Source organism: Rattus norvegicus, chromosome X (genome assembly GCF_036323735.1).
Source record: "Rattus norvegicus strain BN/NHsdMcwi chromosome X, GRCr8, whole genome shotgun sequence".
Taxonomy (NCBI): Eukaryota; Metazoa; Chordata; class Mammalia; order Rodentia; family Muridae; genus Rattus; species Rattus norvegicus.
Window position 1 is genome coordinate 107,989,987 of NC_086039.1, and position 20,017 is coordinate 108,010,003.

General features: G+C 41.2%; 1 protein-coding gene across 2 annotated transcripts in view; it reads left to right on the forward strand.

Moving 5' to 3' along the window:
- The window catches only part of Rnf128 (ring finger protein 128), a 118,065-nt gene that overhangs the window by 21,014 nt on the left and 77,034 nt on the right, over positions 1-20,017 (forward strand). The window contains exon 1 of one of the 2 annotated variants that reach the window (XM_039099714.2): positions 10,530-10,713. The exons of the other annotated variant lie outside the window; for it this stretch is intronic. Within the exon in view, the coding sequence (XP_038955642.1) occupies positions 10,707-10,713 (7 nt within the window). The 5' untranslated portion in view covers positions 10,530-10,706. Of the gene's footprint in view, positions 1-10,529; positions 10,714-20,017 lie in introns of those variants that run through there. 2 annotated transcript variants of the gene reach the window in all.

Below are 20,017 nucleotides of genomic sequence, written 5' to 3' on the forward strand. Positions count from 1 at the left end.
TTGCTCGTCCTGTCCCTGGGACAGGAACCATGTCATCCTGTCCCTACCTAAGGCCGGGCCCAACCTGGCAATTTGTCATGGATTGAAGTATCTCACTAAGTTCTGTATGGTAAGGCAACAAATGTCCAGTGTCTTCCCAAAGTCTTCCTTCCCAGTCAAATGGAGTTGTGTACAGCTCACACATAATTTTTAGGTTTATGATATACTCCTGTTTATAGCTTCTGAAGAGGCAAAGCACAAAAGCAGACTAAACTTCCAGAAGCCATTATTTCTCTAAAGTATCCACTGGCACTCAGAAGCCACAGCTGCTTGAGAATGCAATTGCTATTCCCTTTATGAACTTCTCCCTAAGGCTCTCAGATTGGGTTTTCATACCCCCGAGAGAGGAGAGAGTCAAAGGCTTTTCATTTTTATCACACAGACATATCTTCTGTACTCCCTTAAGTCAATTTCCTCAATTAGACCGTAGTTCCCTGCCTCTCATAGAACAGCATTCTCAAGTGCTTATGCCATTTTAAGAACGAATAAAAGCAGATGTATATTTAGTTCTTAGATCCGCAGAAACTTACTACTTGGTTTGTGTTGGTTTTCACTTCTTTCCTTTGGTTATTAATGCCAGCACTGTGTCAACTCTAGAATCAGATTACCACAAGTATGGGAGAAATAACCATACTGAAGGAACTAAAATTCTTAATGACTTATCTCACAGTAGCATACGATAGTATACTCTCTAAAATCAGAATACAACATCTGAAGTAATTAAATGAATGTAAAAGTAAATATGTGAGTGGTATTTGTTTGATGTTGCCATTATATTTGGACAAAAGCAAGAAGTTCCAATGATCTTCCAGTCTAAATAACCATTCATCTAAAAAACAAACATTGCCCATTGCAGTACAGACATTCAATTTCTTTCAGAGGATCATGTTATATAGGCTTTCTCCTCAGGCTTGGCACTATTGAAAAGTAGCAGAAGCCTTAAAAGGAGGGTGTTAGGATAACATCTTTGTGTCCATTTCCTTCCTCTTCTTTATACATTTTGGTTATGATGTAAACAACTTTGCTCAGTAACATGTTGCTCTGACCCAGGTCAAGAGGCAATGAGACCAAAGTGCTGTGAACCAAAAGCTCTAAATCCACTAATCCAATCTAGCTGTTTTTCTGTGTAAGGGGATATTTCAGTCGTTTGTTGCAGTGATGAAAAGTTAACATGGGATATATAACCTGGGAAGGACAAATTTCAAAAAGTTCTCTTAACTCTTACTTTATCAAAATACAAAGCTCCCACAAAAGAAAAGAAACAAAGAAAGAAGAAAATGACTCAAACAAATATAAAACAAAACACAATGAAATCATTACATTGTGATTCCTTTATTGGTGTTTGGTTCTGTATATATATTTCATATATATGCATGGTTACATGAATATGAGTGCATGTGCATGTGCTTGTTGAAGTTTGAGAAGGTTGACACTGTCTTGTCATCACCCTGTACCTTCCATATTGAAACAGATATCTCACTGAACCCAAAGCTCATTGTTTTGAATACTCTGGCCAGTCAGCTTGCCCCACTTCCCATGTTCTATTCACCGGGTTTATGTGTGAGCCACAGTGGCTACTCAGCTTTCATGTGGATTCTGTCCTTATGCTTGCCCTCTGCTCTTTGCACCATCTCCACAGCCCAACTTTGGGTTTCAAAATGTAATTCCATATCTGGACATGTAGTACAATGGTAAAGTACTTGCCTAGCAAGTGCAAGGCCCTGGGTTTAATCAATCCTGGTATCTAAAATAAAAATAATTATAGAGCAATGCATAGTTTGGCCAAAGAAGCAAATTGGTGAAATATTGCCACTTAAGATATTTGTACTTAGACCCGGTGAGAGAGAGACCCAACCGCCTGGTCAGGTGGGCACTCCTGAGGCTGCAGAGCGGAAGAGACCACCAACACTGCTCACCCCTGCCCACATCCCTGGCCCAAGAGGAAACTGTATAAGGCCTCTGGGCTCCCGTGGGGGAGGGCCCAGGAGCGGCAGGACCCCTGCCACAGACACCGCCGGACCCTGAAGGAAACAGACCGGATAAACAGTTCTCTGCACCCAAATCCCGTGGGAGGGAGAGCTAAACCTTCAGAGAGGCAGACAGGCCTGGGAAACCAGAAGAGACTGCTCCCTGCACACACATCTCGGACGCCAGAGGAAAAAGCCAAAGACCATCTGGAACCCTGGTGCACTGAAGCTCCCGGAAGGGGCGGCACAGGTCTTCCTGGTTGCTGCCGCTGCAGAGAGCCCCTGGACAGCACCCCACGAGCAAACCTGAGGCTCGGGACCACAGGTAAGACCAAATTTTCTGCTGCAAGAAAGCTGCCTGGTGAGCTTGGGACACACGGAAGCAGAATTTCTCTAGAACCGGGCACGTTCTGTGTTTACCGGAAGTCCCACACCCGCGGATCCCGGCCCACAGCAGCTCTCTGCTCCCAGACCCGGTGAGAGAGAGACCCAACCGCCTGGTCAGGTGGGCACTCCTGAGGCTGCAGAGCGGAAGAGACCACCAACACTGCTCACCCCTGCCCACATCCCTGGCCCAAGAGGAAACTGTATAAGGCCTCTGGGCTCCCGTGGGGGAGGGCCCAGGAGCGGCAGGACCCCTGCCACAGACACCGCCGGACCCTGAAGGAAACAGACCGGATAAACAGTTCTCTGCACCCAAATCCCGTGGGAGGGAGAGCTAAACCTTCAGAGAGGCAGACAGGCCTGGGAAACCAGAAGAGACTGCTCCCTGCACACACATCTCGGACGCCAGAGGAAAAAGCCAAAGACCATCTGGAACCCTGGTGCACTGAAGCTCCCGGAAGGGGCGGCACAGGTCTTCCTGGTTGCTGCCGCTGCAGAGAGCCCCTGGACAGCACCCCACGAGCAAACCTGAGCCTCGGGACCACAGGTAAGACCAAATTTTCTGCTGCAAGAAAGCTGCCTGGTGAACTCAAGACACAGGCCCACAGGAACAGCTGAAGACCTGTAGAGAGGAAAAACTACACGCCCGAAAGCAGAACACTCTGTCCCCATAACTGACTGAAAGAGAGGAAAACAGGTATACAGCACTCCTGACACACAGGCTTATAGGACAGTCTAGCCACTGTCAGAAATAGCAGAACAAAGTAACACTAGAGATAATCTGATGGCGAGAGGCAAGCGCAGGAACCCAAGCAACAGAAACCAAGACTACATGGCATCATCGGAGCCCAATTCTCCCACCAAAACAAACATGGAATATCCAAACACACCAGAAAAGCAAGATCTAGTTTCAAAATCATATTTGATCATGATGCTGGAGGACTTCAGGAAAGACCTGAACACACTTAGGGAAGCACAGGAAAACATTAATAAACAAGTAAAAGCCTACAGAGAGGAATCGCAAAAATCCCTGAAAGAATTCCAGGAAAACACAATCAAACAGTTGAAGGAATTAAAAATGGAAATAGAAGCAATCAAGAAAGAACACATGGAAACAACCCTGGATATAGAAAACCAAAAGAAGAGACAAGGAGCTGTAGATACAAGCTTCACCAACAGAATACAAGAGATGGAAGAGAGAATCTCAGGAGCAGAAGATTCCATAGAAATCATTGACTCAACTGTCAAAGATAATGTAAAGCGGAAAAAGCTACTGGTCCAAAACATACAGGAAATCCAGGACTCAATGAGAAGATCAAACCTAAGGATAATAGGTATAGAAGAGAGTGAAGACTCCCAGCTCAAAGGACCAGTAAATATCTTCAACAAAATCATAGAAGAAAACTTCCCTAACCTAAAAAAAGAGATACCCATAGACATACAGGAAGCCTACAGAACTCCAAATAGATTGGACCAGAAAAGAAACACCTCCCGTCACATAATTGTCAAAACACCAAACGCACAAAATAAAGAAAGAATATTAAAAGCAGTAAGGGAAAAAGGTCAAGTAACATATAAAGGGAGACCTATCAGAATCACACCAGACTTCTGGCCAGAAACTATGAAGGCCAGAAGATCCTGGACTGATGTTATACAGACCCTAAGAGAACACAAATGCCAGCCCAGGTTACTGTATCCAGCAAAACTCTCAATTAACATTGATGGAGAAACCAAGATATTCCATGACAAAACCAAATTTACACAATATCTTTCTACAAATCCAGCACTACAAAGGATAATAAATGGTAAAGCCCAACATAAGGAGGCAAGCTATACCCTAGAAGAAGCAAGAAACTAATCGTCTTGGCAACAAAACAAAGAGAATGAAAGCACACAAACATAACCTCACATCAAATATGAATATAACGGGAAGCAATAATCACTATTCCTTAATATCTCTCAATATCAATGGCCTCAACTCCCCAATAAAAAGACATAGATTAACAAACTGGATACGCAACGAGGACCCTGCATTCTGCTGCCTACAGGAAACACACCTCAGAGACAAAGACAGACACTACCTCAGAGTGAAAGGCTGGAAAACAACTTTCCAAGCAAATGGTCAGAAGAAGCAAGCTGGAGTAGCCATTCTAATATCAAATAAAATCAATTTCCAACTAAAAGTCATCAAAAAAGATAAGGAAGGACACTTCATATTCATCAAAGAAAAAAATCAACCAAGATGAACTCTCAATCCTAAATATCTATGCCCCAAATACAAGGGCACCTACATATGTAAAAGAAACCTTACTAAAGCTCAAAACACACATTGCACCTCACACAATAATAGTGGGAGATTTCAACACCCCACTCTCATCAATGGACAGATCATGGAAACAGAAAGTAAACAGTGATGTAGACAGACTAAGAGAAGTCATGAGCCAAATGGACTTAACGGATATTTATAGAACATTCTATCCTAAAGCAAAAGGATATACCTTCTTCTCAGCTCCTCATGGTACTTTCTCCAAAATTGACCATATAATTGGTCAAAAAACGGGCCTCAACAGGTACAGAAAGATAGAAATAATCCCATGCGTGCTATTGGACCACCACGGCCTAAAACTGGTCTTCAATAACAATAAGGGAAGAATGCCCACATATACGTGGAAATTGAACAATGCTCTACTCAATGATAACCTGGTCAAGGAAGAAATAAAGAAAGAAATTAAAAACTTTTTAGAATTTAATGAAAATGAAGATACAACATACTCAAACTTATGGGACACAATGAAAGCTGTGCTAAGAGGAAAACTCATAGCGCTGAGTGCCTGCAGAAAGAAACAGGAAAGAGCATATGTCAGCAGCTTGACAGCACACCTAAAAGCTCTAGAACAAAAAGAAGCAAATACACCCAGGAGGAGTAGAAGGCAGGAAATAATCAAACTCAGAGCTGAAATCAACCAAGTAGAAACAAAAAGGACCATAGAAAGAATCAACAGAACCAAAAGTTGGTTCTTTGAGAAAATCAACAAGATAGATAAACCCTTAGCCAGACTAACGAGAGGACACAGAGAGTGTGTCCAAATTAACAAAATCAGAAATGAAAAGGGAGACATAACTACAGATTCGGAGGAAATTCAAAAAATCATCAGATCTTACTATAAAAACCTATATTCAACAAAATTTGAAAATCTTCAGGAAATGGACAATTTCCTAGACAGATACCAGGTATCGAAGTTAAATCAGGAACAGATAAACCAGTTAAACAACCCCATAACTCCTAAGGAAATAGAAGCAGTCATTAAAGGTCTCCCAACCAAAAAGAGCCCAGGTCCAGACGGGTTTAGTGCAGAATTCTATCAAACCTTCATAGAAGACCTCATACCAATATTATCCAAACTATTCCACAAAATTGAAACAGATGGAGCCCTACCGAATTCCTTCTATGAAGCCACAATTACTCTTATACCTAAACCACACAAAGACACAACAAAGAAAGAGAACTTCAGACCAATTTCCCTTATGAATATCGACGCAAAAATACTCAATAAAATTCTGGCAAACCGAATTCAAGAGCACATCAAAACAATCATCCACCATGATCAAGTAGGCTTCATCCCAGGCATGCAGGGATGGTTTAATATACGGAAAACCATCAACGTGATCCATTATATAAACAAACTGAAAGAACAGAACCACATGATCATTTCATTAGATGCTGAGAAAGCATTTGACAAAATTCAACACCCCTTCATGATAAAAGTCCTGGAAAGAATAGGAATTCAAGGCCCATACCTAAACATAGTAAAAGCCATATACAGCAAACCAGCTGCTAACATTAAACTAAATGGAGAGAAACTTGAAGCAATCCCACTAAAATCAGGGACTAGACAAGGCTGCCCACTCTCTCCCTACTTATTCAATATAGTTCTTGAAGTTCTAGCCAGAGCAATCAGACAACAAAAGGAGATCAAAGGGATACAGATCGGAAAAGAAGAGGTCAAAATATCACTATTTGCAGATGACATGATAGTATATTTAAGTGATCCCAAAAGTTCCACCAGAGAACTACTAAAGCTGATAAACAACTTCAGCAAAGTGGCTGGGTATAAAATTAACTCAAATAAATCAGTTGCCTTCCTCTATACAAAAGAGAAACAAGCCGAGAAAGAAATTAGGGAAACGACACCCTTCATAATAGACCCAAATAATATAAAGTACCTCGGTGTGACTTTAACCAAGCAAGTAAAAGATCTGTACAATAAGAACTTCAAGACACTGAGGAAAGAAATTGAAGAAGACCTCAGAAGATGGAAAGATCTCCCATGCTCATGGATTGGCAGGATTAATATGGTAAAAATGGCCATTTTACCAAAAGCAATCTACAGATTCAATGCAATCCCCATCAAAATACCAATCCAATTCTTCAAAGAGTTAGACAGAACAATTTGCAAATTCATCTGGAATAACAAAAAACCCAGGATAGCTAAAGCTATCCTCAACAATAAAAGGACTTCAGGGGGAATCACTATCCCTGAACTCAAGCAGTATTACAGAGCAATAGTGATAAAAACTGCATGGTATTGGTACAGAAACAGACAGATAGACCAATGGAATAGAATTGAAGACCCAGAAATGAACCCACACACCTATGGTCACTTGATTTTTGACAAAGGAGCCAAAATCATCCAATGGAAAAAAGATAGTATTTTCAGCAAATGGTGCTGGTTCAACTGGAGGGCAACATGTAGAAGAATGCAGATCGATCCATCCTTATCACCCTGTACAAAGCTTAAGTCCAAGTGGATCAAGGACCTCCACATCAAACCAGACACACTCAAACTAATAGAAGAAAAACTAGGGAAGCATCTGGAACACATGGGCACTGGAAAAAATTTCCTGAACAAAACACCAATGGCTTATGCTCTAAGATCAAGAATCGACAAATGGGATCTCATAAAACTGCAAAGCTTCTGTAAGGCAAAGGACACTGTGGTTAGGACAAAACGGCAACCAACAGATTGGGAAAAGATCTTTACCAATCCTACAACAGATAGAGGCCTTATTTCCAAAATATACAAAGAACTCAAGAAGTTAGACCGCAGGGAAACAAATAACCCTATTAAAAAATGGGGTTCAGAGCTAAACAAAGAATTCACAGCTGAGGAATGCCGAATGGCTGAGAAACACCTAAAGAAATGTTCAACATCTTTAGTCATAAGGGAAATGCAAATCAAAACAACCCTGAGATTTCACCTCACACCAGTGCGATTGGCTAAGATCAAAAACTCAGGTGACAGCAGATGCTGGCGAGGATGTGGAGAAAGAGGAACACTCCTCCATTGTTGGTGGGATTGCAGACTGGTAAAACCATTCTGGAAATCAGTCTGGAGGTTCCTCAGAAAATTGGACATTGAACTGCCTGATGATCCAGCTATACCTCTCTTGGGCATATACCCAAAAGATGCCTCAACATATAAAAGAGACACGTGCTCCACTATGTTCATCGCAGCCTTATTTATAATAGCCAGAAGCTGGAAAGAACCCAGATGCCCTTCAACAGAGGAATGGATACAGAAAATGTGGTACATCTACACAATGGAATATTACTCAGCTATCAAAAACAACGAGTTTATGAAATTCGTAGGCAAATGGTTGGAACTGGAAAATATCATCCTGAGTGAGCTAACCCAATCACAGAAAGACATACATGGTATGCACTCATTGATAAGTGGCTATTAGCCCAAATGCTTGAATTACCCTAGATCCCTAGAACAAAGGAAACTCAAGACGGATGATCAAAATGTGAATGCTTCACTCCTTCTTTAAATGAGGAAAAAGAATACCCTTGGCAGGGAAGGGAGAGGCAAAGATTAAAACAGAGACTGAAGGAACACCCATTCAGAGCCTGCCCCACATGTGGCCCATACATATACAGCCACCCAATTAGACAAGATGGATGAAGCAAAGAAGTGCAGGCCGACAGGAGCCGGATGTAGATCGCTCCTGAGAGACACAGCCAGAATACAGCAAATATAGAGGCGAATGCCAGCAGCAAACCACTGAACTGAGAATAGGTCCCCTATTGAAGGAATCAGAGAAAGAACTGGAAGAGCTTGAAGGGGCTCGAGACCCCAAAAGTACAACAATGCCAAGCAACCAGAGCTTCCAGGGACTAAGCCACTACCTAAAGACTATACATGGACTGACCCTGGACTCTGACCCCATAGGTAGCAATGAATATCCTAGTAAGAGCACCAGTGGAAGGGGAAGCCCTGGGTCCTGCTAAGACTGAACCCACAGTGAACTAGTCTATGGGGGGAGGGCGGCAATGGGGGGAGGGTTGGGAGGGGAACACCCATAAGGAAGGGGAAGGGGGTGGGGGATGTTTGCCCGGAAACCGGGAAAGGGAATAACACTCGAAATGTATATAAGAAATACTCAAGTTAATAAAAAAAAAAGATATTTGTACTTGGAACTTTTCTTTGGAGGATTGAGAAAAAAAGAATAATGACCTGTGTCTATCTCCATCTTCAGAGATGCATCTGTAGGCTACCCAGCTTATCTGTATTGGTAGAAGTGAACAAGGGGCATGCTCTTGTACATTTAATTTTTACTACTGTTTGAGCTTATAAGAATGAAGAAAATACAACTTTTCATTTATAAAATTATTTTCAAATATAGTCAAATCTTATGAAAACAAGTATTTGGATAATTTTATTTTATTTTTTTAAACTTTACTTTTCTTGGATATTTTATGTATTTACATTTCAAATGTTATCCCCTTTCCCACCTCTCCCATACTCCCTTCCCCCTCCCCCTGCTTCTATGAGGATTCTTCTACTTCCACCTACCTACTCCCTCCTGCCTCCCTGCCCTGACATTCCCCTACACTGTGGGGGTCCAAGCTTTGGCCAGACCAAGGACTTCTCCTCCCATTGGTGCCCAACAAGGCCATCCTCTGCTACATATGCAGCTGGAGCCATGGATCCCTCCATGTGTATTCTCTGGTTGGTGGTTTAGTCCCTGGGAGCTCTGGGGGGGGGGGGTCTGGTTGGTTGATATTGTTGTTCTTCCTATGGTGTTAGAAACCCCTTCAGCTCTTTCAGTCTTTTCTCTAACTGGATAATTTTAAACAAGAGATTTTAGAATGTAAGATTTTACTGTTGGGGAAAGGCAAGTATTCATTCCATAATTAAAAACAAATCACATTATATCTGAGTGCCAAACTAAAAGCTGCAATTTTGTACAGGAAACGCATTCATGTTCAAAAAACTACATATGTAATTCAAATGATTTACATGGCTTCTTCACATGCTAATATTTTATTAGCTTTGAGGGCCTTCTGAATATGTCTATGAATATCTATGTGCCTGTCTGTCTGTCTGTTGTCTATGTGTAGGTTTATGAATGTACCTGGGGAGGCTGCAAGAGTGCCTTGAAACCCCTTCAATTGGAATTATAGGCTATTGTGAGCTGCCTGGCATGGGTGCTGGGAAAACTGGGTCCTTTTGAAGAATAGCAAATCCTCTTAACTGCTGAGCCATCTCTCCATCCTCCTTAAACATTCAACAAAATACAAATGCAGCTTTACCATTTTCAATCAATACAATAACACAAACGACTTGCTCCTAAAATAAATCCAAGGAGAGGTATTGCTTTATCTACTTTGATGAACAGACAAGGATAGTTTTCAGGAAACAGTCACTTTTTCTATTACTTAGAAAAGCTTCTAGTCTCTGAAGGTTCTTAGACATCTCACTACTTCTTGTTCGTTTATGTGCTAATCTCCCACATTAAACTTGAGCAGTAATAAGAATGAATGAACTTCTGAATGCTCTACCCAATTTCCCATAGCATGGGGCAGATCAATGCACTGACAATAGCTTATTGTGGAAGAGTAACAACTCCAAAAGAAGTGCCGTGAAACTAGATAGGCACTGCAATCTGCTTCCCTCACTCTGTGACCCTGTGTGGGTGCAGTACTCTAGGCAGCTATGTGGATCGCTGGTGGCAATCTAGGCAGTTCCTCTTGCCAGAGCTTTATATAGAAGCAGCCTCACAAAGAAGTCATGTCCCTGACTGCCAGCTAAAGAGGAGGCACCAAATAGTTGCAGGGGAGCAGCCAGAGATCAAAAAGAACACTGTTAGTAGCCTGGAGAGCATCATTAAGCTGAGGAGCCTAAAAAATGTTGGGTTTTATCGCCCTCACATAGCTATAGATAGAATCATGAGGGAGGTAATATTTAGCTTTTTGGCAGGAAGGGGATATTTCACTTTCTGCCTCATTTGTTCTTTGTGGCACTGGGGACAATGCTAGGTAAGTACTCTTATCATTGAATATCATCTGCCCTTCATTTACTCATCCTCATAGTCTAATTTACTCACTCACGCTTATTCACACTTCAATGAGATTGTACTCTGGGTCTGTCAGTGTGCTAAGTGCTAGACTGACTGAGAGGACTGATCAGATTTCTTTCAGTGAGTTAATCCCTGCCATGGTGTTAATTTATGGGTGAAATTTAAACGGTATTATTAGTAAAGAGAGATATCTGATTGGATAGACAGATTCCTGTCCACCTCCCCTGGGCAACCATATTATTTACATAATAAGCCCCGAAATCTGTCTCTGAAAGGAAAAAAGTGAAAGTACTCATGGGCTGTGGCTGTGTAGCAGTGGTTGGCCTTATGCAAGGCCCCGTGTTTGTTCCTCAACATCACACACAAAATCTGAAGTTATTTTTAAAAGGCAGAAGGCCTGCTTCCTACTCTATGAAAGGAAAAAAAGTGGTCTAAACATTGACCCATTTTAGCCATGTTAGCAGATTTTGTAAAGGTATTTTTTTCTAGAAATATATGCCTTTAAAATAGAAACAGAAAGACCTATAGTTTTTAAAGATTGGTTTTATTGTATGGCTCCGAGTCTTCGGGTGGGCAGAATTGTGAATATGAATGCAGGTACCTGTGGAGGACAGAAGAGGGCATTGGATGCACTGGAGCTGGAGTTACAGGTGGTTGTGAGTTTCCCAAGGCATATTCTGGGAACCAAATTTCAGTAATCTGAAAGAGCAGGATGTGATCTTATGCTAGATCCAGCATGGCATTGGTAAGGACAGAATGACATGGTTCCTGCCCCTGGAACAAGAGCAGCAGTCATGGGCCTTTATCAGTCTTGATGGCTGCTGGGGCATGAGACATTTTTGTATAATAATGTATATATTTTATGTTCTTCCTTCAAGGAATGTCCTCCCTGTTAACATTAGTGACTCCATGATAAGCAGAGACAGCATGAGTCAGGGAGGCGGAGGTGTGGCTAACGTCTCAGCAAAATGGTAAACTCTGGGACCTTCAGGACCGCCCTTAAGGCTGTAGAAAACAACGCTAAAAACACGGGTTCAAAAATATAATTTCTCAACTATGTAAAATACAAGGATGCAATACGAATTGTAGAAGGATCTTCATAGATCTGAAAGAACAGAGGCAGCTGCTCTGTGAGCCAGCTTGTCAGAACATTACTAAGGAAGGAGATAAAGAGATTTAGGGAATGGTGATCATAGCAGATCCCACCCAGCTAAGTTGGGGGTTTTTTTTGTTTGTTTGTTTATGCTTACAAAGGCAGACAGATTCCTGAACTCAGGGTGGACCTGGGGCAGAGCAAGGTTAGGTCTAGGCATGGTAGAAATGCTCATTTCTGTGCTTAACAGAGGCAGGCAGATCTCTGAATTCTTTTGCAATGTTAAAAAAATGTGTGCTTGCTGTGTGCTAGGAGTCAAAGGGCTGGGGTCATGGGATGCTGATTCATAGGATAGTCAAAAGGGAACCTGGAGTAAATGACTGGATTGGTATGTAAAGTAAAAGACTGGGCTTATGATCTGTAAGAGATGAGCATCCAGAGAAATTTTTAAAATAGCAAGAGAGAACTGCTTGGAGAACTGTGTTAAACATTAACTAGAGAGAGATTTGTCTAGAGATCTCCAGAGAAGCAAGTGTGTAGAGAGAGCTAAATTGCCTTCTGGAAACCTGTCTCGAGGAGCACATATGTCGTCACCTTGGACCTACTATTTGATTCTGAATCATTTGTTTTGCACTCCTAGACACCCCTTCCTCAGAAGCCCTCTCTAAGCTGAAGCTGGACTTTGGCAACAAATATGTGAATGATTTCTGTAAAGAAAATCCTGAGCTTAATTTTCTACTGTCCTCCATAATAACAAATTCTCACTTATGGGCATGAGTTGGCTTATTTGGGAAAAGGCAACTGAGGCCACATCTCATAGCTTGAGTTTATTACCTGGGACTCACATATAACTTAGCCAAAGAGATCCACCTCCCATAAGTTGTCCTGAAACATCCACATGTGCAGTCTCTCCCTCATTCTCTCTCATTCTCTCATTCTCTCATTCTCTCATTCTCTCATTCTCTCTCTCTCTCTCTCTCTCTCTCTCTCTCTCTCGCGCGCGCGCGCGCGCGCGCTCTCGCTCTCGCTCTCGCTCTCGCTCTCGCTCTCGCTCTCGCTCTCTCATTCTCTCTATTTTCTCTGTCTCTCTCACATATAACACACAGAGGCACAGACCACAACTAAGTAATTAAACGAGACTTTAAAATGCCCACTTATTTTACAGTAATGCATGCTTATTTATAGAAGTAGGGCTTGCATTCCCTCCTGCTTGAGGAGGAGGGGTGTGGCTTTAGAAGAGGCAAATTCTCTTTATGATCTTCACCATAAGGAACTCAGACAGTATGTTTTTAAATAACATAATATTTTTAACACTTTGAGGCGTTCATACAGCATATTTTGATCATAATCCTGTCCCACTGATCTTGACAACTCCCAGATTCACTCTGTCGTCCACTTACATTTTTTAAGAAGACATTATCTTACAGCAAGACATTATATTACAGCAAATGTCCTCATTCTCTAACTCAACCTTTCCACCCTCCCTTCAGTGATCTCTCAGCCTTTGGTGTAGCACTGCATTATAAATACCTTACATCTCCCTTTTGAAATGTAAGCCAGATTTACCCACACCTTCACAATATGACTTGCTTTATTCATCACATGTTGAAGTTCCAGTGACATTCCCTTCCTCAAGCCACTGTACAATCAGATTACACAGCAAATGGCTTTTTAAACTTTGTTTTGTCCCAATCTTATAAAGGAAGGCTCAACAGAGAGCATGCTGAACATTTGTTTTGGACAGTGCAATCACTTTCATTTTCATTTCAAGCACATTTAAATGGTAACTTGTCACAATGGCAACGGAAGTGAAATTTCCAGTGTCTTCTGACACCATATGGCAACTCTTTTCAATTAAGGAACACCAAGGGGAGGAAAGAAAGAAAAAAGGGAAGAGAGAGAACACCAAGATACTCAGTTGGACAAGGTGAGCCAAGCAGATTTGAATATAACAAAAATCTACGTATTTGATTGTTTTAAAGGCAGGCATTTAAAGATGTGAATAACTTTCTAGAATAAAAGCAGAGAGTAATTCTTTTATGGATACATGCCCATGAGATTAAGATGGTATATAAAACATGAATGTGCTTATTGAAACCATTATTTTGTATGTGGCCAGTCCTCAAGCAATGTTTAAATTGCTGGCTAACATTCTAATATCAAATAAAATCAATTTCCAACTAAAAGTCATCAAAAAAGATAAGGAAGGACACTTCATATTCATCAAAGGAAAAATCAACCAAGATGAACTCTCAATCCTAAATATCTATGCCCCAAATACAAGGGCACCTACATATGTAAAAGAAACCTTACTAAAGCTCAAAACACACATTGCACCTCACACAATAATAGTGGGAGATTTCAACACCCCACTCTCATCAATGGACAGATCATGGAAACAGAAATTAAACAGTGATGTAGACAGACTAAGAGAAGTCATGAGCCAAATGGACTTAACGGATATTTATAGAACATTCTATCCTAAAGCAAAAGGATATACCTTCTTCTCAGCTCCTCATGGTACTTTCTCCAAAATTGACCATATAATTGGTCAAAAAACGGGCCTCAACAGGTACAGAAAGATAGAAATAATCCCATGCGTGCTATCGGACCACCACGGCCTAAAACTGGTCTTCAATAACAATAAGGGAAGAATGCCCACATATACGTGGAAATTGAACAATGCTCTACTCAATGATAACCTGGTCAAGGAAGAAATAAAGAAAGAAATTAAAAGCTTTTTAGAATTTAATGAAAATGAAGATACAACATACTCAAACTTATGGGACACAATGAAAGCTGTGCTAAGAGGAAAACTCATAGCGCTGAGTGCCTGCAGAAAGAAACAGGAAAGAGCATATGTCAGCAGCTTGACAGCACACCTAAAAGCTCTAGAACAAAAAGAAGCAAATACACCCAGGAGGAGTAGAAGGCAGGAAATAATCAAACTCAGAGCTGAAATCAACCAAGTAGAAACAAAAAGGACCATAGAAAGAATCAACAGAACCAAAAGTTGGTTCTTTGAGAAAATCAACAAGATAGATAAACCCTTAGCCAGACTAACGAGAGGACACAGAGAGTGTGTCCAAATTAACAAAATCAGAAATGAAAAGGGAGACATAACTACAGATTCGGAGGAAATTCAAAAAATCATCAGATCTTACTATAAAAACCTATATTCAACAAAATTTGAAAATCTTCAGGAAATGGACAATTTCCTAGACAGATACCAGGTATCGAAGTTAAATCAGGAACAGATAAACCAGTTAAACAACCCCATAACTCCTAAGGAAATAGAAGCAGTCATTAAAGGTCTCCCAACCAAAAAGAGCCCAGGTCCAGACGGGTTTAGTGCAGAATTCTATCAAACCTTCATAGAAGACCTCATACCAATATTATCCAAACTATTCCACAAAATTGAAACAGATGGAGCCCTACCGAATTCCTTCTACGAAGCCACAATTACTCTTATACCTAAACCACACAAAGACACAACAAAGAAAGAGAACTTCAGACCAATTTCCCTTATGAATATCGACGCAAAAATACTCAATAAAATTCTGGCAAACCGAATTCAAGAGCACATCAAAACAATCATCCACCATGATCAAGTAGGCTTCATCCCAGGCATGCAGGGATGGTTTAATATACGGAAAACCATCAACGTGATCCATTATATAAACAAACTGAAAGAACAGAACCACATGATCATTTCATTAGATGCTGAGAAAGCATTTGACAAAATTCAACACCCCTTCATGATAAAAGTCCTGGAAAGAATAGGAATTCAAGGCCCATACCTAAACATAGTAAAAGCCATATACAGCAAACCAGTTGCTAACATTAAACTAAATGGAGAGAAACTTGAAGCAATCCCACTAAAATCAGGGACTAGACAAGGCTGCCCACTCTCTCCCTACTTATTCAATATAGTTCTTGAAGTTCTAGCCAGAGCAATCAGACAACAAAAGGAGATCAAAGGGATACAGATCGGAAAAGAAGAGGTCAAAATATCACTATTTGCAGATGACATGATAGTATATTTAAGTGATCCCAAAAGTTCCACCAGAGAACTACTAAAGCTGATAAACAACTTCAGCAAAGTGGCTGGGTATAAAATTAACTCAAATAAATCAGTTGCCTTCCTCTATACAAAAGAGAAACAAGCCGAGAAAGAAATTAGGGAAACGACACCATTCATAATAGACCCAAATAATATAAAATACCTCGGTGTGACTTTAACCAAGCAAGTAAAAGATCTGTACAATAAGAACTTCAAGACACTGAGGAAAGAAATTGAAGAAGACCTCAGAAGATGGAAAGATCTCCCATGCTCATGGATTGGCAGGATTAATATGGTAAAAATGGCCATTTTACCAAAAGCAATCTACAGATTCAATGCAATCCCCATCAAAATACCAATCCAATTCTTCAAAGAGTTAGACAGAACAATTTGCAAATTCATCTGGAATAACAAAAAACCCAGGATAGCTAAAGCAATCCTCAACAATAAAAGGACTTCAGGGGGAATCACTATCCCTGAACTCAAGCAGTATTACAGAGCAATAGTGATAAAAACTGCATGGTATTGGTACAGAGACAGACAGATAGACCAATGGAATAGAATTGAAGACCCAGAAATGAACCCACACACCTATGGTCACTTGATTTTTGACAAAGGAGCCAAAACCATCCAATGGAAAAAAGATAGCATTTTCAGCAAATGGTGCTGGTTCAACTGGAGGGCAACATGTAGAAGAATGCAGATCGATCCATGCTTATCACCCTGTACAAAGCTTAAGTCCAAGTGGATCAAGGACCTCCACATCAAACCAGACACACTCAAACTAATAGAAGAAAAACTAGGGAAGCATCTGGAACACATGGGCACTGGAAAAAATTTCCTGAACAAAACACCAATGGCTTATGCTCTAAGATCAAGAATCGACAAATGGGATCTCATAAAACTGCAAAGCTTCTGTAAGGCAAAGGACACTGTGGTTAGGACAAAACGGCAACCAACAGATTGGGAAAAGATCTTTACCAATCCTACAACAGATAGAGGCCTTATTTCCAAAATATACAAAGAACTCAAGAAGTTAGACCGCAGGGAAACAAATAACCCTATTAAAAAATGGGGTTCAGAGCTAAACAAAGAATTCACAGCTGAGGAATGCCGAATGGCTGAGAAACACCTAAAGAAATGTTCAACATCTTTAGTCATAAGGGAAATGCAAATCAAAACAACCCTGAGATTTCACCTCACACCAGTGCGATTGGCTAAGATCAAAAACTCAGGTGACAGCAGATGCTGGCGAGGATGTGGAGAAAGAGGAACACTCCTCCATTGTTGGTGGGATTGCAGACTGGTAAAACCATTCTGGAAATCAGTCTGGAGGTTCCTCAGAAAATTGGACATTGAACTGCCTGAGGATCCAGCTATACCTCTCTTGGGCATATACCCAAAAGATGCCTCAACATATAAAAGAGACACGTGCTCCACTATGTTCATTGCAGCCTTATTTATAATAGCCAGAAGCTGGAAAGAACCCAGATGCCCTTCAACAGAGGAATGGATACAGAAAATGTGGTACATCTACACAATGGAATATTACTCAGCTATCAAAAACAACGAGTTTATGAAATTCATAGGCAAATGGTTGGAACTGGAAAATATCATCCTGAGTGAGCTAACCCAATCACAGAAAGACATACATGGTATGCACTCATTGATAAGTGGCTATTAGCCCAAATGCTTGAATTACCCTAGATCCCTAGAACAAACGAAACTCAAGACGGATGATCAAAATGTGAATGCTTCACTCCTTCTTTAAATGAGGAAAAAGAATACCCTTGGCAGGGAAGGGAGAGGCAAAGATTAAAACAGAGACTGAAGGAACACCCATTCAGAGCCTGCCCCACATGTGGCCCATACATATACAGCCACCCAATTAGACAAGATGGATGAAGCAAAGAAGTGCAGACCGACAGGAGCCGGATGTAGATAGCTCCTGAGAGACACAGCCAGAATACAGCAAATATAGAGGCGAATGCCAGCAGCAAACCACTGAACTGAGAATAGGTCCCCTATTGAAGGAATCAGAGAAAGAACTGGAAGAGCTTGAAGGGGCTCGAGACCCCAAAAGTACAACAATGCCAAGCAACCAGAGCTTCCAGGGACTAAGCCACTACCTAAAGACTATACATGGACTGACCCTGGACTCTGACCCCATAGGTAGCAATGAATATCCTAGTAAGAGCACCAGTGGAAGGGGAAGCCCTGGGTCCTGCTAAGACTGAACCCACAGTGAACTAGTCTATGGGGGGAGGGCGGCAATGGGGGGAGGGTTGGGAGGGGAACACCCATAAGGAAGGGGAGGGGGGAGGGGGATGTTTGCCCGGAAACTGGGAAAGGGAATAACACTCGAAATGTATATAAGAAATACTCAAGTTAATAAAAAAAAAATAATAAATTGCTGGCTAACTTTAGTCACTGATAGTACCTTAGAGTTGCCTCTCACAGGATTGATGGCAATGCTTGTGTAGCATAGTACATGAAATTATATTGAAAAAAATATTTATGTTCCAAATCCAAGTATATTTTTAATTATGTACTTTCTAAATATTGTCTATTATCACTGCATCCTATATATTGGTATATATAATTGAAATTTGGTTCCATTATTTCATTTTTTCGTGTGCTGCCTGTGTGTGTATGTGTACGTGTTTGGGTACGGGTGCTTGTGATTGTGTATGTGTGCAAGTGTATGTGTGCTTGTGTACATGTATGTGTGTCCAGACACGTAGACACTCACACATGCTCATGCTGGAGTCAGAGCAGAAATGTAGTGCAGATCACAGGACAACTTTCAGGAGTTGTTTGTCTCCTTCCACTGTCTGAGTCAGTCCCAGGGATCAGACTCAGGTCATCAGACTTGACGGCAACTGCCTTTATCTGCTGAGCCATCCCACTGGTTCCCTGCTCACTATTTTAAAGGGAAAAAATGAACAGGGACTTTAAGAAAACTATACTTTATTTCACATAGAAAATGAAATTCAATTAAACATAAGGCTGATTTCAAAACCAAAGGAAAAATCCAGGAAGGTAAGGTTGCTGCTTATAATTTAAGAGTATGGGTCTCTTAAGTGAAAACCATCAGAACTTTTAAAAGCAACCACTCCTTTAAACATGAATACTCTATGCTCTTAACCCCTGGTCAGTACAGTGAATCAGAAAGTGGCTTAAGGCAAGACACAGCATTGCTTACACTTCCTCCATGTTCTGCCTCCATTTCTAAACTTACTCAACTATTTCTTTCCCGTCCAAAGCCTTTACAGTCTTGCTCTTCCTCCCTGTTTTATTTTAATAACCCCCTCCCCTCATTAATAGCATACATGTTTACCTGATATAAAAATAAGCAAGGGGTTGGGGATTTAGCTCAATGGTAGAGTGCAAGGCCCTGGGTTCGGTCCCCAGCTCAGAAAAAAAGAAAAAAAATAAGCAAAACATACTAGTTGAACAAAGCAACTGAGTACTTCGTGCTAACCAGTGTTTCTGTGTTAGGTAGATGGGTTATTCTCAACTATTTCCTAATATGTTTAGGCTTCCCTTCAAAAATATTTTCTATGCTTGAAACCATCAAGTGTTCTTCAGTCATGTAGAATTAAAATTACTTTTGTTTGTTTGTTTTTAAATTTTATTTACAGCCCAAATGCTGTTTCCCATCCAGGTACCTCCCTCACACAGTCCCTCCCCCTCCCCCCTCCCCTGAGGGGGTGAGGCCTCCCCTGGGTTTATCACCCTACACCTACTTCCTTTGGCCCTGATTATGATGCATCCTCTCTCACTGAATCCAGACAAGGCTGCCCTGTTGGGGAATGGACTCCATGGTCTGCCTGCAGCTTTTGGGATAGTCCGTGCTGCAGTTGTATGGGACCCACAGGAAGACCAAGCAGCACATCTGCTGCATGTGTGCAGGGAGGCCTAGGTCCAGCCTACGTATATTCTTTGGTTACCATTTCAGTATCAGAGAGCTCTCAAAGGCCAAGGGCCCAGGTTAGTTGACTCTGTTGGTCTTGCTGTGGGGTTCTCTTCCCTTCTGTGGCCCACAATCCTTCCCCCAAAACTCTCCCATAACCTCAATATGGCTAAGAAGTGTCATAGCAGAAG